Here is a 24,097-nt window from a genome sequence, read left to right on the forward strand (position 1 = left end):
TCATTACAACAAAAATGAATGAAATTAAAAAAAAGAAAGCTGAAATGAAAATAATAACAAATGGGGTTTTGGCTTACTTTACAAGAATGTTGTGAGGATCATGCAGAAATACAAGAATTCACTTGTGATTTCTGTACTTCCATTCATGTGTGTTTTAACCTAATAACGAAAATTCAATGGAGTATTTGAAACACTGCTTTGTAAGTCATAATACAATATGCAGTCACTTATCTTTAAAAAAAAATGTAAAATTCCCATTTCTAAAAGGACTACAAATTAGCTAAACGAGCAATTTCAAACTAAGATGAACAAAAAGTTCTTCACTCTCTTCCCCTCAACATCTAGAATGAGAATTTTGTCAGAAGAAACACTCCAGGGAATCCAATCATTATAAATGGTAACCTAGCAAAGAGCCACCTCAGTATTGAGATTTATACTCTAAACAAAAAACAGTGGAAAGAACATTAACAAATCAATTAAGTGAGACACTTGTACTTTAAGAAAGGGAAAAGTAACAACTTGAAAATCTATAGATTATCTCTATTCAATAAAAAAGAAACTACCACATTGTATTTTTTTTTCCTTTGCTTGTTTAAAAAACTTTAAATAGTCACTTCTCAACCAAAAAATACTGGAATTTACAACACAAAGCAACCCAGGATAGGATGTTCAGTTTAACAAAATTTTATGGTTGAGTGTAACTGAAAACCTATCTGATTAAAAAAAAAATATCTGTAACATGTCAGAGATATAAGAAGTAAAATGTACATGTGGGTTGAAATTTATTTATTTATTTTTAAACAAATCCCCAATATGAACTTACTTGCTTTTTTCTGGGTTGAGTTTTAGGAAGGCTAACTAGAAAAAAAAAAAGAAAATCCCCTGGTAACTGAAGCTTTCTAATACTTAAGGTCCAGCAGGATGAACAAGGGTAAGAACCTAAATCCTGATTTATATGTATGACCCTGTATATTGTTCTACCCTTTAGCAAACCAACCAACCAACCAATGAAACCCAGAGAGAAAAATTTTTTAAATCAACTTTTTGGAAATAAAAGTACAGCATTTAAAAAACTGAAAATAAATTGAGAAAAGGAAAGAAAAATGATTGATGCTAAGCTGGTTACAGGATTTACAACCAGCACAGGACAATCACACACATCGACTTCCACCCAAATATTGTTATTTAAAGGATGACTTTTGAAAGTAAGGACACCAATGTGGCAACTGTAAAAATACAGTTTTTCAACTGTATTTTCTTCAACTTCAGACAGACAAAAATTTAACTCCTTTACTTCATGCACCTTTCTTTGCAATATTTATATAAGCCCTACAGTGAAGGAATATGAAGTGAAGAAAATATGCTTGAAAAAAAGAACTTTAAATCTTACTTAAAGCTCAGAGAATAAGCTTTAGGGGGATACCCCTTGCACAATTTTTTTTTCATTTAAAATACTTTTTATTTTTTATTTTATTTTTTTATAATAAAATAATTTTTATTGGTGTTCAATTTACCAACATACAGAATAACACCCAGTGCTCATCCCGTCAAGTGCCCCCCTCAGTGCCCATCACCCACTCACCCCCACCCCCCGCCCTCCTCCCCTTCCACCACCCCTAGATCGTTTCCCAGAGTTAGGAGTCTTTATGTTCTGTCTCCCTTTCTGATATTTCCCACACATTTCTTCTCCCTTCCCTTATATTCCCTTTCACTATTATTTATATTCCCCAAATGAATGAGAACATACACTGTTTGTCCTTCTCCGATTGACTTACTTCACTCAGCATAATACCCTCCAGTTCCATCCACGTTGAAGCAAATGGTGGGTATTTGTCGTTCCTAATGGCTGAGTAATATTCCATTGTATACATAGACCACATCTTCTTTATCCATTCATCTTTCGATGGACACCAAGGCTCCTTCCAGTTTGGCTACTGTGGACATTGCTGCTATAAACATCGGGGTGCAGGTGTTCCGGCGTTTCATTGCATTTGAATCATTGGGGTAAATCCCCAGCAGTGCAATTGCTGGGTCGTAGGGCAGGTCTATTTTTAACTGTTTGTGGAACCTCCACACAGTTTTCCAGAGTGGCTGCACCAGTTCACATTCCCACCAACAGTGCAAGAGGGTTCCCTTTTCTCCACATCCTCTCCAACATTTGTTGTTTCCTGCTTTGTTAATTTGCCCCATTCTCACTGGTGTGAGGTGGTATCTCATTGTGGTTTTTTTTTTTTTTTTTTTTCATTGTGGTTTTGATTTGTATTTCCCTGATGGCAAGTGATGCGGAACATTTTCTCATGTGCATGTTGGCCATGTCTATGTCTTCCTCTGTGAGATTTCTCTTCATGTCTTTTGCCCATTTCATGATTGGATTGTTTGTTTCTTTGGTGTTGAGTTTAAGAAGTTCTTTATAGATCTTGGAAACTAGCCCTTTATCTGATACGTCATTTGCAAATATCTTCTCGCATTCTGTAGGTTGTCTTTTAGTTTTGTTGACTGTATCCTTTGCTGTGCAAAAGCTTCTTATCTTGATGAAGTCCCAATAGTTCATTTTTGCTTTTGTTTCTTTTGCCTTCCTGGATGTATCTTGCAAGAAGTTACTGTGGCCAAGTTCAAAAAGGGTGTTGCCTGTGTTCTCCTCTAGGATTTTGATGGAATCTGGTCTCACATTTAGATCTTTCATCCATTTTGAGTTTATCTTTGTGTATGGTGAAAGAGAGTGGTCTAGTTTCATTCTTCTGCATGTGGATGTCCAATCTTCCCAGCACCATTTATTGAAGAGACTGTCTTTCTTCCAGTGGATAGTCTTTCCTCCTTTATCGAATATTAGTTGGCCATAAAGTTCAGGGTCCACTTCTGGGATCTCTATTCTGTTCCATTGATCTATGTGTCTGTTTTTGTGCCAGTACCACACTGTCTTGATGACCACAGCTTTGTAGTACAACCTGAAATCTGGCATTGTGATGCCCCCAGATATGGTTTTCTTTTTTAAAATTCCCCTGGCTATTCGGGGTCTTTTCTGATTCCACACAAATCTTAAAATAATTTGTTCTAACTCTCTGAAGAAAGTCCATGGTATTTTGATAGGGATTGCATTAAACGTGTAAATTGCCCTGGGTAACACTGACATTTTCACAATATTAATTCTGCCAATCCATGAGCATGGAATATTTTTCCATCTCTTTGTGTCTTCCTCAATTTCTTTCAGAAGTGTTCTATAGTTTTTAGGGCATAGATCCTTTACCTCTTTGGTAAAGTTTATTCCTAGGTATCTTATGCTTTTGGGTGTAATTGTAAATGGGATTGACTCCTTAATTTCTCTTTCTTCAGTCTCATTGTTAGTGTATAGAAATGCCATTGATTTCTGGGCATTGATTTTGTATCCTGCCACGCTACCAAATTGCTGTATGAGTTCTAGCAATCTTGGGGTGGAGTCTTTTGGGTTTTCTATGTAGAGTATCATGTCATCGGCGAAGAGGGAGAGTTTGACTTCTTCTTTGCCAATTTGAATGCCTTTAATGTCTTTTTGTTGTCTGATTGCTGAGGCTAGGACTTCCAATACTATGTTGAACAGCAGTGGTGAGAGTGGACATCCCTGTCTTGTTCCTGATCTTAGGGGAAAGGCTCCCAGTGCTTCCCCATTGAGAATGATATTTGCTGTGGGCTTTTCATAGATGGCTTTTAAGATGTCGAGGAAAGTTCCCTCTATCCCTATACTCTGAAGAGTTTTGATCAGGAATGGATGCTGTATTTTTCAAATGCTTTCTCTGCATCTAATGAGAGGATCATATGGTTCTTGGTTTTTCTCTTGCTGATATGATGAATCACATTGATTGTTTTACGAGTGTTGAACCAGCCTTGTGTCCCGGGGATAAATCCTACTTGGTCATGGTGAATAATTTTCTTAATGTGCTGTTGGATCCTATTGGCTAGTATCTTGTTGAGAATTTTTGCATCCATGTTCATCAGGGATATTGGTCTGTAATTCTCCTTTTTGGTGAGGTCTTTGTCTGGTTTTGGAATTAAGGTGATGCTGGCCTCATAGAACGAATTTGGAAGTACTCCATCTCTTTCTATCTTTCCAAACAGCTTTAGTAGAATAGGTATGATTTCTTCTTTAAATGTTTGATAGAATTCCCCTGGGAAGCCATCTGGCCCTGGACTCTTGTGTCTTGGGAGGTTTTTGATGACTGCTTCAATTTCCTCCCTGGTTATTGGCCTGTTCAGGTTTTCTATTTCTTCCTGTTCCAGTTTTGGTAGTTTGTGGCTTTCCAGGAATGCGTCCATTTCTTCTAGATTGCCTAATTTATTGGCGTATAGCTGTTTATAATATGTTTTTTAAAGCATTTGTATTTCCTTGGTGTTGGTAGTGATCTCTCCTTTCTCATTCATGATTTTATTAATTTGAGTCTCCTCTCTCTTCTTTTTAATAAGGCTGGCTAATGGTTTATCTATCTTATTAATTCTTTCAAAGAACCAACTCCTGGTTCTGTTGATCTGTTCCACAGTTCTTCTGGTCTCGATTTCGTTGAGTTCTGCTCGAATTTTAATTAACTCTCTTCTTCTGCTGGGCGTGGGGTCAATCTGCTATTTATTCTCTAGCTCCTTTATGTGTAAGGTTAGCTTTTGTATTTGAGTTCTTTCCAGTTTTTGAATGGATGCTTGTATTGCGATGTATTTCCCCCTTAGGACTGCTTTTGCTGCATCCCAAAGATTTTGAACGGTTGTATCTTCATTCTCATTAGTTTCCATGAATCTTTTTAATTCTTCCTTAATTTCCTGGTTGACCCTTTCATCTTTTAGCAGGATGGTCCTTAACCTCCACGTGTTTGAGGTCCTTCCAAACTTCTTGTTGTGATTTAGTTCTAATTTCAAGGCATTATGGTCTGAGAATATGCAGGGGACGATCCCAATCTTTTGGTATCAGTTCAGACCCGATTTGTGACCCAGTATGTGGTCTATTCTGGAGAAAGTTCCATGTACACTTGAGAAGAATGTGTATTCAGTTGAGTTTGGATGTAAAGTTCTGTAGATATCTGTGAAATCCATCTGGTCCAGTGTATCATTTAAAGCTCTCATTTCTTTGGAGATGTTGTGCTTAGAAGACCTATCGAGGGTAGAAAGAGCTAAATTGAAGTCACCAAGTATAAGTGTATTATTATCTAAGTATTTCTTCACTTTGGTTATTAATTGGTTTAAATATTTGGCAGCTCCCACATTCAGGGCATATATATTCAGGATTGTCAAGTCCTCTTGTTGGATAGATCCTTTAAGTATGAGATAGTGTCCCTCTTCATCTCTCACTACAATCTTCGGGGTAAATTTTAGCTTATCTGATATAAGGATGGCTACCCCTGCTTTCTTTTGAGGACCATTTGAATGGTAAATGGTTCTCCAACCTTTTATTTTCAGGCTGTAGGTGTCCTTCTGTCTAAAATGAGTCTCTTGTAGACAGCAAATAGATGGGTCCTGCTTTTTTATCCAGTCTGAAACCCTGCGCCTTTTGATGGGGTCATTAAGCCCATTCACGTTCAGAGTTACTACTGACAGGAGTTTAGAGTCATCATGATATCTATTCAGTTCTTGTTTTTGTGGATTGTTCCACTGAATTTCTTCTTAAAGGGGAATTTTAAGAGTCCCCCTTAAAATTTCTTGCAGAGCTGGTTTGGAGGTCACATATTCTTTCAGTTCCTGCCTGTCTTGGAAGCTCTTTATCTCTCCTTCCATTTTGAATGAGAGCCTTGCTGGATAAAGTATTCTTGGTTGCATATTCTTCTCATTTAGGACCCTGAATATATCCTGCTAGCCCTTTCTGGCCTGCCAGGTCTCTGTGGAGAGGTCTGCTGTTACCCTAATATTCCTCCCCATAAAAGGCAGGGATTTCTTGTCTCTTGCTGCTTTAAGGATCTTCTCTTTATCTTTGCAATTTGCAAGCTTCACTATTAGATGTCGAGGTGTTGAACGGTTTTTATTGATTTTAGGGGGGGATCTCTCTATTTCCTGGATCTGAATGCCTGTTTCCCTTCCCAGATTAGGAAAGTTTTTAGCTATGATTTGTTCAAATACATATTCTGGCCCTCTGGCCCTTTCGGCGCCCTCGGGAACCCCAATTAAACGTAGGTTTTTCTTCCTCAGGCTGTTGTTTATTTCCCTTAATCTAACCTCATGGTCTTTTAATTGTCTCTTTTTTCCTCAGTTTCCCTCTTTGCCATCAACTTGTCTTCTATGTCACTCACTCGTTCTTCCACCTCGTTAACCCTCGTCGTTAGGACTTCTAGTTTGGATTGCATCTCATTCAATTGATTTTTAATTTCTGCCTGATTGGATCTAAATTCTGCAGTCATAAAGTCTCTTGAGTCCTTTATGCTTTTTTCTAGAGCCACCAGTAGCTGTATGATAGTGCTTCTGAATTGGCTTTCTGACATTGAATTGTAATCCAGATTTTGTAACTGTATGGGAGAGAGGACTGTTTCTGATTCTTTCGTTTGAGGTGAGGTTTTCCTTCTAGTCATTTTGCTCAGTGCAGAATGGCCAAAAACAAGTTGTATTGGGGAAAAGGAGAAAAAGAGAAAGAAGGAAAGAAAAGAGAAAAAGAAAAAAGGAAGAAAAAAAGAACAAAAGAAGAAAAAGAGAAAGAGAAAGAAAAAGAATGAAAGGGAAAAAAGGGTGGGGGAAGCAAACAGAAATCAAAAAGAAAAAAAAGAAAAAAGAAAAAAAAAACCCCACGGGGGAGTATCTTCTGATTCTGTATACTTTAAGTCCCTTGACTTCCCCTGGAACTTGTCCGTCTAGCTGGTCTTCTGGGGGAGGGGCCTGTTGTGCTGAATTTCAGGTGTTAGCACTTGGGGTTGCTGCTCTGCCCCCTGCCTGGTGCAGGGCTCAGTGGGGGTTGTTTACCCCGTGAGGCCCCAGGAGGAACAACCCCAGTGGCGGGGCCAGCTCTGGAGCCCTGGATTCAGCCCCCACAGGAACTCTGAAGCTCTCCGCCTGCAGGGCCTGGATGCTCCGGGGCGGGTCCACTGATCTGCTCAGCTCGGGGCAGGAGCGTCCTTGCTGTCCTGGGCCCTCCCGGCCTCTGCCTGTCCCCGGGGGGAGGCCGGATCCCGGGCTGTGTCCCCGGCGCCCTGGGCTCCGGGGCCTGCGCTGTTGGATTCGCGCTCCCGCCCCGCAGCCCCCTCCGCGGAGCCGCAGCCTGAGCACCGCCGAGCTGCTCCCAGAGCCGCACAGCCCCCTCCGCGCGGAGCCTCTTCCTCTGCCAGAGCGGCCTCCAAGCTGCTCCCGGCCGCACAGTCCCCCCCCGCAGCCCCCCTTGCACAATTTTAAAATAAGAAGACACTTTTCACTTACTTTTCCATTTCAATTGTAATAGTAACCCCTGGAATTTTAAAAATTCTACTTTTAAAATCAAGTGATGGAGGGGATCCCTAGGTGGCGCAGCGGTTTGGCGCCTGCCTTTGGCCCAGGGCGCGATCCTGGAGACCCGGGATCGAATCCCACGTCGGGCTCCCAGTGCATGGAGCCTGCTTCTCCCTCTGCCTGTGTCTCTGCCTCTCTCTCTCTCTGTGTGACTATCATAAATAAATAAAAATTAAAAAAAAAATCAAGTGATGGAAATAAATAAAATCAGGTGACGAAGCACAATGTATTTGCAACTCATCATAACCGTTACCATGAAGATTTGATTACACCGCATCCTTATTCGTTAGGCATCTATCAGGAAGCTGGCCCAGTGCTGTCACTGCAGAGACAGATTAACAGTAGAGGACATAGACTGAGACACAAAGTGATTACCCAAGAGGAGTGCTCCTTCATCTGGTGTTGGTTGCTGTGAGGGCCGCTGGCATGGCCACGCCAAAAGCAGTTTTGGCAGAGCTGGTAGTTGTGGCACTGCTGGCATCGGTACCGGAAACCCATCATACTCTCACAGCGGCAGTAAGAGCATTCCACGGGATGGAAGACTTGCGGAGGGCAGAAAGCAAGGCAGGGGATGGGCGAGGTGGGGGTGAGGGGAGAACAGGGGAGGGAAAGAAGTCATTTTCATTGAAGAATAAAGTCAATACAGTGGAAAACCAAATATCATGTAAAAAAGCAAAGGTGAAAACAAAATTAGAATTGAAAATTCTAAATTGTCTTTTAATTAACGGAACCTGCCATTTACGGGAATAAAAGGGAAAGACAATAGAGGAGAAAATGGTTTTTCAGGTTAGAATATTACATTCCAATCCACCTTAGAAAATAACCAATTTCTTTTTCTTTTTTTCTCTTTTACCAATTTCTTTCTTTTTTTTTTTTTTAAATGAAACTCATGTTTCTCAAAACTCAGATAAATATATAAGGAAAGAAGAGAGAGAAGCCCTCTCAGTCTAAAACTTATTTTCCAAACCTGTTGCTTTTTAAAGAGATATATCATTGTTAGCTATAGAGACATTTATCTCCTTCACTGACATGAGATCTGTGAGAGCCAGGATGACATACTATGTGTCTCTGTTACCTGAAAATACTATGTATTTTACTCAGTACCTTCAACTGAAGGCCTTCAAATGTTGGTTGAATTAAAAGCTACCATACACCTGGGTGTAAGTGGTAACTGGTAAAAAAAAAAAAATCAAGTATATTACCATGTTAGTTTTAGGTAAGAGTTCTAAGTAGAACAGTAAAATAAAGTACTCTAGACTAACGAAGGGGCAGTGATTTGGAAGAAGAGAAACTCAAGGACCTGTCATTCTTTTCTCCACTTAACGAGCATCTCACCTTATGAAAAACTGCCAGGTAGCAGTCAGGATTCATAGAGATTGCTGGGATTCTCTTACAATCTGAACCTCCAGTTCATTGAGTGGGAAACGGGCAATGCACAACTGTATGTTATAGGCGGTTGTTTATACTTTTAAGTGTTGGTAGCATAATTAATTGTCCCCTCTGACAATTTAATTCTGAACACAAGAAATGGAAGTCAATAGGAAAGGGGCATATAGTATTTAAGTCTTCATTTGAATAACTCTTTCTAGTACTATGTGTACAAATCCAATCTTATAAGGATTTTTGGTCCTGTTTCCAAAAATGTACATTAACTAGGGAATCAAGACTCAAAAAACAAACAAAAATGAACACTAGGAGAGAAAACCAATGTAACAGGATCATTAAAGACTAAAAAAAAGTAAAATCAGGAATGAGAACTCCAAAGGACATACTTCCTTTAAGAAATTCAAGCTTTCTGTCATCAAGATATTTCTAAGGCATAATGGAAGTACTAAGAAGAATCTGTGCTCCAAATTAAAACTATACAACCTAGTAAAGTTTTACCAAATAACACTATTTCCAAATCAATCTAGAGCTCACATCAACAGAGTCAACATCAACATACCAGCATTTATAATTCTATACAATAATTTTTATTGATATTAAATAATATATGTACATTAATATTAAATTATTAAGTACATTCTGATAATCTTGGTTGAACATGTATATATATCTGTGTAATTCTTCTTCACTTCTATACCAGTCAAGAGCCAGTGCTTGTATTAGACTGTGTAGTGGGCTGACCAGGTGGATATGGAAAGAACCAGAATGTGGAGAGGATCACTAAGTGTACTGGGTCAATTACAAATAAGATCAGGTTTTGGTAAAAGTATTCTTTTTGGAAGAATGCATCATGTTGTAATCTTCTTATAAACAATATAGTTGGATTAGTAAACCAATATAAAAAGCACAATTTTTGTGTAGATATCTACCCTATAGTTACTTCAACATAATTCAAGTGATGAATTTCATAGAAAGAGCCCAAACTACAATACCATATAGAAATACCACAATTTTAGAATTTATTTCCCTAACATAAAAATTAAGATATGTAGGTAAATGTTATTGTGATAGATAAAATGTTTTATTTTCAAGATATGTCAATGAGTTCATATTATTTCTCTGTAGCTGAGAAAAATATCACTAACCCCATAAGAATGTAATCAATAAATACTATACACAAAGTCACAATAAAATGTTCATATGGATAACAAAAATCAGGACAAATGAGATTCTTTCTATATGGTATGGCAGATACAAAATGATTTTATAAAACAAACTGAATATAAAAGTCCTAAAACACTTCAGGCTTTAAAAGTATTGCCTCCAAAAGAGCCAATAATACTCCAATAATACTATAATAACTTAACGATATAAATCTCTATCCAAAAATCCAGTTAAAAAAATTAGTTGCTGAGGTGCCTAGGTGGCTCAGTGGGTCAAGTGTTTGGTCTGCCTTTCCCTCGGGTCAGGATCTCAGGGTCTGGGGATGGAGCTTCAAGTCAGGGCTCCCTGCTCAGCAGGGAGCCTGCTTCTCACACTCCTAGCCCCTCCTTCACCCATCTTGGCTTGTACTCTCTCCCTCCCTCTCTAATAAGTAAAATCCTTTTTTTTTTTAATTTTAACTGTTTTAGTTTAGTCAAGAGAGTCTACACCTTTCAGAAAATAATCCTGAATCTAAGGTAGCTGTGAACTAAAGCCACAGTGGGGCAAAAGGCTCAGAGGTTTAAAAATAAAAGGCGGGATCCCTGGGTGGCGCAGCGGTTTGGCGCCTGCCTTTGGCCCAGGGTGCGATCCTAGAGACCCGGGATCGAATCCCACGTCGGGCTCCCGGTGCATGGAGCCTGCTTCTCCCTCTGCCTGTGTCTCTGCCTCTCTCTCTCTCTGTGTGTGACTATCATAAATAAATAAAGAAAAAAAAACATAAAAATAAAAGGCATGGATGAGAGAGAGAAGACAGTGTGGACGTGTATTTCATGCTTACAAAGGGGAAAAAGAGAGCTTGGCTTTTTAGCACCTCTCAGCTGTTACTGGTTCTCTTTGGTAGAATAGGAAACACCAAGAGCCTTGAGAGAAAGGAGGAGGTTACATAAAAACTACAGCCTTTCCTTTATCAAACTCACACAAGCTAAACAAGGAGATAAACCGATAACAAAAAAAGAAAAAATTAAGAAGTTACTGGAGATAACTACCATTTCAATTCCAAGCAAGACAAAGATATGGGTCAAATCTCCGGAAATTCATATATTGCCTATAGCTCGAGACTGAATGACAAAAGTTCTGCTTACCATTCTCAACGTGGGCAAGCCTATGCATGAGAGGTAGCCAGACAAGGCACTGGGGAGGAGGATCGGCCATCATCGTGTCTAAAAACATATTTAGCATTATCTTTTTCTGTGAAGAGAAGAAAAACAAACATACTTTATATTCTTCAAGTACCTCTGAATTCCAAAATTAAGTTAATCTAGAAGTTTCTCAACCAAGCTGTAATGAATTCCATGTGAAATTCTATAGCAAAGTACAATTACATTTTACATTACTATAGACATTGCAACACATTGTACATTACCACTATATTCAATGCATTTCCACACACGTTGAGTCTTAACCATATAAGGTAAATAGTTTAGATATCACTATCTTCATCTTACAGATGAGAAAAAGAAGGAACAAAGCATTTAAATGATTTATAAAGATCTTGGGACACCTTGGTGGCTCCGCTGGTTGAGCATCTGACTCTTGGTTTCAGCTCAGGTCATGATCTCAGAGTTGTGGGATTGAGCCTTGCTTCAGGCTCCGAACTCAGCAGGAAGCCTGTTTGGGATTCTCTTTCTTTCTCTCTCTCTCAAATAAGTAAATCTTTAGGGGATGAATGAATGAATGAATGAATAACCTGTAAAGGTCCTACCTAAATCACATAAAGCGAGGACTGGAACTCAGCTGCCCTTCAAATTACTATTTCTCTTACCTGTGGGGTAGACAGACATTCCACACCTTGTTATAGAACAACATCATTGAGAGCAGAAACTACTCCATTTGTTGTTTACTGTATTGCCAGCATTTCGGGGTTTTGGGTTTTTTTGTTTTGTTTTGTTTTGTTTTGTTTTACGATTTTATTTATTTATTCATGAGAGACTCACAGAGAGAGAGGCAGAGACATAGGCAGAGGGAGAAGCAGGCTCCATGCAGGGAGCCTGATGTGGGACTTGATCCCGATACCGGCACTCTGGGATCACACCCCAAGCCAAACACAGACACTCAATCACTGAGCCACCCAGGCGTCCCTTGCCAGCATTTCATAACAGTGCCAGGCACACAACAGGCACTGGATAAGTAATCGTTGAGTCCATACAAAAGTGAGGAGCAAACACTGTTAAAAATCACTTGACAACTTTCTCATTTACAGAAAGAAAACTAAAGTGCAGAAAAGTGAAGTAATTAGACCCAGTCACAGAGATAGTGAAAATAGGGATGAAAATAGACTCTAAACATCCAACGTCCATCACTCCCCTGTAACACCACCTCCCCAGCTAGACTTTTTTTTTTTTTTAAGATTTAATTTATTTACTCACGAGAGACACAGAGAGAGAGAAGGAGAGAGGCAGAGACACAGAGGGAGAAGCAGGCTCCATGCCGGGAGCCCGACGTGGGACTCAATCCCAGGTCTCCAGGATCATGCCCTGGATCGAAGGTGGCACTAAACCACTGAGCCACCCAGGGATCTCTGTTTTTGTGTATCTTTTTGGTAACTATGAGAATCTTGATTCCATTGTACATAAGGAGATAATTCTTATTAACAATAATCTTAAGAAAAAAAATTGGTAATTAGGGAACAGAAAAAGGAAGATAAAGTAGATGGCAAGGCAAGAAAGAGACTTTTGTAATAAAAACTTGAAAAAGAGGAAGAAAAATTAAGGAAAGCCTCCAACTGAGGACAGAGATTGGAGGCCAACACTGAATAGGGGTAGGGCAGGGGCAAGCAAGAGGGCTTATGGAGGGCTTCCTACTGTTTGATAACAGTAGGAAGTTACCATCCAAAGGCTCTTTATAGAAAGCTGTGCACTGGTAGTGAGGTTTGAGAAATACCCACTTAATTAGGCTAAATAAAGTTTTCCAAAGTGTTTTCCATCTCAGGCATCCAAGTCATTGATGTTTCTGAGACCTCAGTGGAACCTCAGAGGAATGAGTGAACAAAACATTAAAAACCAAACCAGAAAGTCACAGAACATTTAAAGGGAGGTTCAGATATGGAAAATGCCTCTAAATAAGGATATTTGCATAAATGCAACAAAGACAAATAAATGAAAATTGTCTACATAAAATTACTGGGAAAGAAGATGCTGGGAAGTTTTTTTTAGCTAGTAAGAGGTAGTAATCAAAACTAAATGTATGTTTAAATTAATATTTCTATATTTTTATACCTAATATTAAAAAATTACATTTCTACAAGTCTACCTATAATCCTAACGCTACTTTCTCTTAGAAAGTTTTGATTTGCCTATCATGGAGGTTTCTCTTTTATTTTATTTTATTTTATTTTATTTTTTTTTAGGTTTCTCTTTTAATACTCAAGTTGAAAAAGGGCAATTATACTTGACATCTCAGAAGAGCCTGATAAAAATACTCAGGGTCAGTTTACAAAAGTTGTCCTAAAGTCATACTGTAATTTGAATTCCTCCAAGAGCATGAGAAATAAAACCATAACTGTGTCCAGTACTCTTGTCTTCCATTTGGAGAAAGTCACTTAACATTCTGGTTTCAGGGGCACCTGGGTGGCTCTCAGTGGTTGAGTGTTTACCTTTGGCTCAGGGCATAATACCAGGGTCCTGGGATATAGTCCTGCATTGGGCTCCCTTGCAAGGAGCCTGCTTCCGTCCTCTGCCTATGTTTCTGCCTCTCTCTGTCTCTCATGATTAAACAAATAAAATCTTTAAAAACAAAAACATTCTGGTTTCAGTAGAGCAGTGCTTCTCAGAGTGTGGTCAGAAGCTGCCCTATAGGTCTCTAAAACATTTTCAAGGAGTCCATGAGGCCAGAACTATTTTTAAAACAATTCTCAGACATTACTTGCCCATTTCAAAATATGTCTCTTATAGGTGTACAGTGGGGTGTGCCAGAGGCAAAGTGGCATATCCACAATCATCTGAAAAAGCTACTAAAGCATTCCTCCTTTTTCCAATTCCTCCCTATGTGAGGCCAGATTTCTTTCCATACTTTAACCAAAACAACATATCACAACAGAACCCATGGATAAGCAGATAGGAGAACCCAGCTGTCTTCAATTGAGCCAAATATTAAAGCAATTTGCAAAAAAATGTACTACCATGGCACTCTGGTTAAATATTTTTGTTTTGGAATATGTAGTTAATTTTTTATAAAAATGTATTATTTAAGATGTAACAGATTTATTGTTATTTTTTTTCATGTAGGCTCCAACTGGGTGTGGAGCCCACTGTGAGCTTGAACTCATGACCCTGAGATTGAAAACTGAGCTGAGATCAAGTGTTGGACGCCCAACTGATTGAGCCCCTTAGGCGTCCTATCATTGTTATTTTAAAGTGACAATAAATACCTTTAATTTCTCAAATTTAATCTTTAGTATAGAAATATCAATAGGTATAACCCACATAAACAAAAGCTCTTTGGGGACCTCAATAATTTTTATTGTAAAGAGGGCAGCCCTGGTGGCGCAACGGTTTAGCGCCGCCTGCAGCCAAGGGCGTGATCTGGAGACCCTGGATCGAGTCCCATGTTGGGCTCTCTGCATGGAGCCTGCTTCTCCCTCTGCCTGTGTCTCTGCCTCTCTCTCTCTCTCTCTCTCTCTGCATCTCTATGAATAAATAAATAAAATCTTTAAAAAAATTTTTTTATTGTAAAGAGGTCCTGAGACCAAAAAGGTTGAGAATAGCTGAGATAGAATTCCTAGCTCAAAAATTCCATGACTTAGTAAATAACTGTGTGGAAGACCGGTTGGCTCTTTTTTCTCCTTTTTTATTTTTATTTTTCTTGAGTTGAACACATCCTTTGCATTTCTCCTTATTTTTATAGCACAATATTTATAACAAAAACTATAATAAAATTGCAAAAACTGTACATTCCCACAATTCTCATTTTTCTGTATTTCTTTCCAAATGTATATATGCATCTATGTAATTATGTACATAGGGTAGATGAAAACATATGTTTTTTTCACTTAACTTTTTATTAAATATTAATTGTTTTGCTATGAAGTCTTCATTTCTAATCATTTTAACAGCTGTCTGATCCACTGAGCAGAGACACCATGATTTATCTCTGCCTTCCTCTATAAAACACGCTGTTTCTATCCTATGTGTACTCACCTTTTTTCTTGGAAATGAGCTTTCTTTTTGTCACCTACCTCCCTTGCCCTTTGTTATTCTAAGCCTCAATACTATTACCCTAGAGCCATTCTCACCTCCTTCCCTCCACCCATGACTACATTTTCCCTGTTTTACAGGGGGGCAGGGACCATTTCTTAAAAATGAGAAACCCAGTATCAGTAAAATACCATGAAAAAACAAGTAAATTAGTTTAGCATTGGATCATCACAGGTGCAATTTCCAACCTCATCATTTCCATTACAACTTCTTGTTTCCTTATGGACAACATGTATTTCTTATCCATTGCCTTAACTCACTTGGTAAACAATAAACCATGTATGACATATAGTTAACAAACTTGAAAACATTTTTAAAAAATCTTCCAGATTAAAAACATGTTTATATAAACTTTTGTGCAGAGTTAAAAATATTTTGCCTGAACAGGGCAAACATACATTAACTGGTTATAGGACCAGTGCTATGGGTCAGCCTTCTGATTATTATTAGACACTGATTTGTCCATATCGCAGATTTATTTTGAAATTAAAGTACTTTGTAATGACACAACAATATAATGTTGCTGTGCTATTTTTTTAGAGATGTTTTTATTTAATACAGCTAAAAGATGGGGAGACTTCAGAATTTCTAAAATACTCTATTTTCCTCATTGCAAAGATTGTTTCATTTGAGAGAATCATGGAATAAAAAGCCAATGAAAACAAGATTGCAGGTACATCCATGAGATTCAAACTTTCAGTTAGAATGCAAGCCAAAGATACTCTCTCATGCCATATTTGATTTAAATCATTTAATCTAACAAATCACTAGTAAGCATCACTCATTTTCCAAACATCATTAGTCACAGGGATATAAAGTTGAAGATCAAGGTGCATCCCTTCAGGATATAAGGGAGCTAGATATAACATGCCATGGGAATGAGAAGAGGAACAATTAATCCTACATTGAAAGATTCAGGGCATCAAAGAAAAAGGGCTATTTTAGCTGGGATATGAAATATGAGGGCCTCTGTTGAAGAGAGAGAAGTTCAGGGGTTATTGGCATGTCAGTGCAAACCAATATCATTTGAAATGACAACACATGCAGGACCAAACACAGGCATAATTCAGCTGAAGCAACAACAGGAAGTGCTATGACCAAGTTCACACATGTGCAAGGAAAGACAACCCATCATAACTACTGCCTGGCCAACTGCAATTGTAACATGCCATTAGCTATATGAAGTATCTCTATATCAGAGATGCGAAGGTGTGATTTGAATGTCTTCAAATCAATGAAACATGGTAATAACCCAACTAGATCACAGTAATAAAGGACCGCTGCTGGACACTGTAAAATCTGCTTAATTAGAATTCCTATGAAATACACATATACATGTGCCAGGCAATTCTTACCAAACTTTATTCAATGTCCAGGAAAACTAGGTCAGAACGTCCAGAAAACATCTCACTTCAAAGATAAAGTGGGAAGAAAAGTCACTTTGGCATACAGCAAAAGATACGCTGGTCGAAATAGAATCAGAGACATCTCCAGGCATGAGAAATCCTGTTGTTATTCTGAAAAATCCACTGGTGATAATGTAATCTCATAGCTACCCACTTCCTACCTCCCTGTGAATCAAGGAGAATCCTGCCACACTGAGTGAAAGAATGCCTCTACTTCCCCATCTCCCTCTTTCATCCTTCTCTCCCCTGCTCTACTTATTCAGTCTTCCATACAGATAGACATCAAATTTAAAATCCTCTGCAGGGTGAGGGTTGCCTGGGTGGCTCAGTCAGTTAAGCATCTGACTCTTGATTTTGGCTCAGGTCATGATCTCAGGGTCAGTGAGATAGAGCCCCATGCCCATTAAGATTCACTCTCTCCCTCTGCCCCTCTACCTCTCTCTCAAAAAAAAAAAAAAAAAAATTCACACATTTAAAAAACAATTAAAAAATGAAATCCTCTGCAGGGTGGACTGAACACTTCAAACTAAAGTCAATACAAACCTAAAAAATAAATAATACAACAAATAGCAATCACCTTTTTAAGGAGAAACAGAACTCATACTCAAACACTGAAGTTTAGAAAAAATGCAGAGAAATTTAACATATTGCTATGCACTGCTTGTTTATAAAAACTTTTTTAAGTCTCTAAAGTCAGTTTGTTAGTGTATGACCACTGAAGAATCAGGGGCACCTGGGTGGCTTAGTCCATTAGGAATCCAACTCTTGGTTTCAGCTCAGGTCATGATCTCAGGGTTGTGACTCGAGGTCTAAATCAGGCTCCACTCTCCTCAGAGTCTGCTTGAGATTCTCTCCCCCTCACTCCCTCCCACTGCTTCTCCCTCCACCTCACATGCTCTGTCTCTCAAATAAGTAAATAAAAATTTTAACAATCAATAAATAAGTAAATAAATAACCACTGAAGAATCAATAAATTTGGTCTACTCCCCAAAATGTTAGACTTGAGGTGCTGTTAATACTGTGCTTTATTCAGACAATAATCATGATCACAAATTTACAGCTAGGATTAATTTTTCTATTAATTTAAAATATACCAAAATAGAATTATATAATATTCTTGTCATCCAGCTTCAACAATTCTCAACATACAACTAATTTTAATTTATGCCTTTACTCTTCCTTCAGTCTGGATTAATTGGAAGAAAATTCCAGACATACTATTTCTTGAATTAACTTTACTCCAGTGGTTTATTACAAACATTTCAAATGCTTCTGACGCTCATAAAGGCATCCTTGTAAATCTTTTTTTGGACATAAGCTTTTATTTCATGTGGGAAAAAAACTCAAGAGTCAAACTGCCAGATCATGGGTAGGTATTTGTAAGGGTTTATAGGAAACCAACAGAGCCTCTTTCAAAGTGGTTTGTATGAGAGTTCTGCTGCTCCAAATCTTCAACAACATTTGGTGTAGTCTGAATTTTAGCTATTCCAGTAGATGTGTTCTGCTGAATAAACTTATAAATGCTTTTAATTTTGTTGAGTTGTTTTTTTTTAAAGATTTTACTTATTTGAGAAAGAGAGAGAGCACAAGCGGTGGGGAGGAGCAGAGGGAGAGGGAGAAGCAGGCTCTCCACTGAGCAGGGAGCCCAATGTGGGGCTCAGTCCTAGGACCCCGGATCATGACGTGAGCCGAAGGCAGATGCTTAACCAACTCAGCCACTGAGGTGCCCCTTTGTTGTGTTTTTAAAACTACATAAGTCCAACATCTCTTATATTGGGTTAGTTTGAAAAATTGTTTTTTAAAAAAGAATTAAAGCTGTATTAAAATAAACAAATATGTAACTTTCTTCATGTCATTAAAAAAAATTCAAGCATTTCTCCTGTAATTCAACACATACATTATTGGAAAAATTGCACATACCTCAAAACTGTGGACTTAAAAATAACAAAGTATATGAGAAAAACAGGATTGGCACAAACCTAAGAACCTATGCAGCCTTATAAACAGAGGACAAACAAAACAATATCAACACCACTATCAGTACAATTAAATCTCCATAGGCACTGCCAACCAAAGTCACTACCAGATGATACCTTTTGGTCTTAAATCCAGAGACACATTTTTACTTCTTCATAAGGGCATACTACTTTCAAGACAAATTAGTTTTTTGTTTTGTTTTGTTTTAAGATTTTATTTATTTATTCATGAGAGACACACAGAAAGAGGCAGAGACACAAGCAGAGGAAGAAGCAGGCTTCCAGTGGGGAGCCTGATGCTGGACTCAATCCCAGGACCCCAGCATCATGACCTGAGCAGACACTCAACTGATAGAGCCACCCAGGTGCCCCAAAACAGATTAGTTTTATCAAAACTAAATACTGGATCCAAGGGATAGCTAACCCTATCAATCAATTTTTGTAGCACGGGTGTAGGGGGACAGAAGATGTCTTCACATCTCTTGAATCTGTAGCTACAGTTTTACCCCATTAACACCGTAGAAAGTGAAGCAGTTCGTGAATTCTCCAAACTAGCCAGTTCTTTCACTAAAGAAAGATACTTCTGCAAGATTTCCACTTCTTTCTTAAAAGAGACGTACATTCTGTGATCACTTCTTTGTTCAGCCGAGAATATTAATAAGCTGGGGAAAACTGCATGTGATTCAACAGTGCAATTTCCACTTTACGCTGACACTGTTCTCTCTCCATCTGAGGGTCTAAGAGTGAATTTGCATTAAAAAAACACACACATAGTAAAACAATCCATATGGAAAAAGACCATTTCAAAAAGGAACCCAAAAATCATCGGATTTAACTCTTGCTGCATGAAACTTTTTCCAGTCTCTTTTTTTGGGGTCATTCTATCAGTAGTTTCTTTTTCTTGTGAGGGTCTTTTTTCTTTTGTCATCTTTACAGACCAAGGAAAATGTAAGTTTCCTCTAGATTGAGATAAGCTTCTCTGACTTTTCCAAATTTGGCACATATCAAAACACAGACTGAGTTTTTATAGGAATCTGAAGTATATAAGAAGCAACAGTCAGTTCAAAGGCTTCACAATAAAGGCATATAGTAATCTGGAGAATTCTAGATAGCATTCTTAGGATTAACAGTTGGAAGTTTCTGTATATTCTTCAATATTTTAAACTTCTGCTCCAATACCAAAGTGTCATATTAGTCACATTACAATTAGATCAAGGGTTACTTTGGATTTAGCACCCCACATAATTAATCACTGATCAGATGTTGTTCTTTACGGACACTTCTTTGTATAAATTCCCTTCCCTATTCTGACACTTAATAATAGCATTCCAAAACTTGATCAAGTTTTAGCCTGACCTCCAGCAAGTATCTTGTGTGAAAAGCAACATGTACATCACATACATGATTACCCCAGAGTATTTTGGGGGCAATCATTTGATGAAATGGTACTACTAAAGCAGCAAAAGTGAGATGAGTTCTAAATGAAAAATATTTGCAGTTTCTTTTTCATACTCATCCTCACTTACATTGCTTCTGGGCATTTTAATACCTGCAGGGTATCCTGTACTAAGATACCTATGGACAGCTCAGATTATTTAAAAATGAATATATGGGACAGATGGGTGGCTCAGCGGTTAAGCGTCTGCCTTTGGCTCAAGACATGATCCTGATCCGGAGATCAAGTCCCACATGGGGCTCCCTGTATGGAGCCTACTTTTCCCTCTGCCTGTGTCTCTGGCTCTGTGTGTCTCTCACGAATGAATAAATAAAATAATGAATGAATGAATAAATAATAAATATACTGGGTTGGGGGGCAGGGAGGGCGGCACCTGGGTGGCTCAGTGATTGAGCGTTTGCCTTTGGCTCAAGTTGTGATCCCAGGGTCCTGGGATTGAGTCCTACATCATGCTCCCCACAGGGGGCCTCCTCCCTCTGTCCCTGTCTCTGCCTCTCTCTGTGTCTCTCATGAATGAATAAATAAAATCTTTAAAAAATAAAAATAAAAATGAATATATGGGATGGGAAGATGCAAACTGTACTTTATTAGAATAAATTGAAGCACACAGCTATGTTTAATATGCTAAAAGCTGGTATTGTCATTTACACGGAGAAAAAATAAATTATGTATAGAGACAAATTTCTACAAAAACAATTAGCCCAAGTGCATACAGATTTGGGAAGAACATCTCAGAACTTGGTGAAAATAATTCACCAGTATTATAGGCACCACGTTCGGTGTCAAAGCCAATGAGTAATCTCTAAACAAATAATAAAATATGTTTGAAAGTCTGAATTCAGATAAATATGAATTCTTAACTCTAAATGTAAAAAGAAATATATGTGTATTTGTTTTTGGCTCTTGTGAATCAAAATATTACAGGTGGGAGGATCTAGTTTACAATGTACTTTCAGTTCTCAAACCTTTAGATTTGTTCTTTCTATATTTTAACTTATTTGTAAGTAATTTTAGAATTATTTCTATTATTATAGAATGACTGTAAGATTACCAAAAAAATTCCCATTTACCCAGATTCCTTAAATGCTAACACTGCAGAAGAGATACCCTTCTGCCCTTAAATACCTCAGATCATATTTCTTAAAACAAGGATATTTCTTACATAACTTAATACAAGTATCAAAATCAGTAAATTAACATTTATTGACAAAATACTATTATCTAGTCTACAAAATTTATCCAGAATTTTTCAAATGTCCCAATAATGTCCTTCATAACAAAAGAAAAACCTAGATTGTAAACTGCATTGAATGTTTCTCTCTTTAGACTCATGTAATGTAGAACAGCTCAGTCTTTTTTTTTTTTTTTTTTTTGTCTTTCATGACATTGACATTTATAAAGTGTACAAGCTAGTTACTTTGTAGAAATCCTTTCATTTGGACTTGTCAGATGTTTCCTCAAGATGAGACTCAGGCCAAATAGATGTTAAGTAAATTTATTGTGGATAATTGTTTTGCAATATATACAAACACCAAGTCATTACGTTGTACACCTTATACTTTTGATTCCATTCAATAAAGAACAAAACCAACTGTATTTTCATTACTTTCATCTGAAACATTCCACATTTTAATCTGAGCCTTGCAGACTTTTCATTTGGAGTTTGAAGCTTTTTTGGTTGCTTTTTATTTGGAGATTTTCACTAATATGAGATTGGCAATTAAAAAGCAGGTGCAGTTTTCTTTTATTTTATTTTATTTTTTTTTAATTTTTATTTATTTATGATAGTCACACACAGAGAGAGAGAGAGAGAGAGAGAGGCAGAGACATAGGCAGAGGGAGAAGCAGGCTCCATGCACCGGGAGCCTGACGTGGGATTCGATCCCGGGTCTCCAAGATCGCACCCTGGGCCAAAGGCAGGCGCTAAACCGCTGCGCCACCCAGGGATCCCAGTTTTCTTTTAATGTCATGCTGTTGTTTAGGTAATAAGAAATACTAAGTAATCGGCTTTAGACTTTTGTAATTTTTTCCCCTAAATTCAGATAAATATGAATTCTTAACTCTAAATGGCCAAATGGCTTTAGATTTTTGTAATTTTTCCCCCTTCCTGCTAGATTTTGTATTCTAGTAGTCAATGTATTTTCAGTGAAATGTAAAAATATTCCCGTTCTCTTTGAGCAGTATTCATTTCTTGAGATCTTATTGCTTGTCACTTGAATCCTGTAGCTGTCATACATCTGGTATAAGCAACATTTGATTTTTGAAGTGTGTAGATCATCTTTTCATATTTCAAGATGTAATTTTACATTTCTGCATTTTAAAAACAGTTTGGCCATAATCTAGATGCACGTTTTTTTTTAATAATAAATTTATTTTTTATTGGTGTTCAATTTGCCAACATACAGAATAACACCCAGTGCTCATCCCGGCAAGTGCCACCTCAGTGCCCTAGATGCACGCTTCTAATTCATATACCTGCACATGTGACTTTTGTGAACAGAAATTTGCATGTATAATCTGTGTTTACTTGTAACTTTCTGGTAATATACTGCTTATATCTGTGGATTCAAGTTTCTGAAGTGAATACCAATAATTAAAAAAAAAAAGTTGTATGTCAATTACATCTCAACAAAACTGTAAAAAATAAAATCAAACAAAAAATGGAGGGGAGGGCAGCGCAGGTGGCTCAGTGGTTTAGCGCCACCTTCAGCCCAGGGCATGATCCTGGAGACCTGGGATCGAGTGCCATGTCGGGCTCCCTGAATGCAGCCTGCTTCTCCCTCTACTTGTGCCTCTGCCTCTCTCTCTGTGTGTGTCTCTCATGAATAAATAAATAAAATCTTTAAAAAAAAATGGAGAGGAAAAAAGGAAAATGAGACTTAGGTTGTGCTTTTCTGGCCCATGTACCAAAGCAGTGGTACTGGGTGCTTCTCAGTGCATCCTCCTGTGTTGCCTCCTGATTGGCAGGGACATCAGTGTGTCCCCTTTACTGGTGATAGGGTCTTTGATCACTTGGTTAATGTGGATCTAAGAGGTTTCTCTACTATAACATAGTAACTTTTTAAGGTTACTATATTTCCTTTTATAATTAATAAATATCTTATGGAGAGATACTTTCAGACTATGTCAATATCCTACTTATTCTCTTACTCATTAGTTTAAAGACAGACTTTTTCTTAATTTCCCACTTTCCCTAACTTTCTAAGTTTAGCATGAAGTGCCTTTTATCTCATGTCTCCCTGAATAAATGAAGCTACAGTCAGCATCCACTGTGCTCTGAGTCATTTGAGGCCCAGTTAAGATCTCAGGAATTCACACATTCAACCTCAAGGGCAGGATTGCAGAAGGACATACAAATAAAGAGGAAACCCAATCTGTCTTTCCTTCATATGAAAACGGCAGTGTGCCCTTGAGGGATTCTGAGCTGGCAGCTGGGAATCTTTGGTGCTCAGGAAAAAATGGTCCAGTATTGTAGAGTTTTATGCCAAAATGCCTATGTCTCACAGTTTAAAGATCTCATTCAGGAGAGTAATAAATGTCCAGCAGCAATAATATAAACATTTCATCTCAAACATTTTTCTTTAAAATGTTAGTAATTTAAAATATTTTATGTTATCACTTTTCAGAAAAGACTCCCCTCTCCCCCAAACCAAAATTCTCAGGTAAATTTTTTATCCACCCTCTTCAGTCTCCCCCCCGCCCCCTTTATGTCCCTAGACTACAAGCAACCTGGTGAAATCTGTAAAAGGTAGAGGGATAAATGAGCGCTCTCCTAGTCCTAGATTTTACAAAACTGTTCTTACCTGCTGGGGAAAACAGGTGCGGACTGAGTGTTCTGTGTAACCAAAAGACGGCCCTTCAAAAACAGCTGTTGGGAGCTTCAGAACTTCCTTCAGAAACTGGTCAAACTTGCTAAATATCATTAAGCCATTGGAATCTGACATCTGGGAGAAAACATCTATGAGAACAAAACCAAATAAAGTCAAACTAGAAAGAAATATCAACTTTTCATAAATAAATGACTCTGTCATTTGTACACCAGTCAAAAAGTATCAATTAAAA

The 24,097-nt window shown here is 38.0% G+C and overlaps 1 protein-coding gene across 16 annotated transcripts in view; it reads right to left on the bottom strand.

Moving 5' to 3' along the window:
* DTNB (dystrobrevin beta) overlaps window positions 1-24,097 on the bottom strand; it is a 244,842-nt gene that overhangs the window by 151,977 nt on the left and 68,768 nt on the right. For all 16 annotated transcript variants that reach the window (XM_038560959.1, XM_038560968.1, XM_038560966.1 and 13 more), the window contains exons 6-8: window positions 23,839-23,993; window positions 11,088-11,193; window positions 7,792-7,958 (exon numbers count right to left, since the gene is read on the bottom strand). In XM_038560959.1, coding sequence (XP_038416887.1) covers window positions 7,792-7,958; window positions 11,088-11,193; window positions 23,839-23,993 — 428 coding nt within the window. The remainder of the gene's footprint in view (window positions 1-7,791; window positions 7,959-11,087; window positions 11,194-23,838; window positions 23,994-24,097) is intronic.

This window comes from Canis lupus, chromosome 17, assembly GCF_011100685.1.
Source record: "Canis lupus familiaris isolate Mischka breed German Shepherd chromosome 17, alternate assembly UU_Cfam_GSD_1.0, whole genome shotgun sequence".
Classification (NCBI taxonomy): Eukaryota; Metazoa; Chordata; class Mammalia; order Carnivora; family Canidae; genus Canis; species Canis lupus.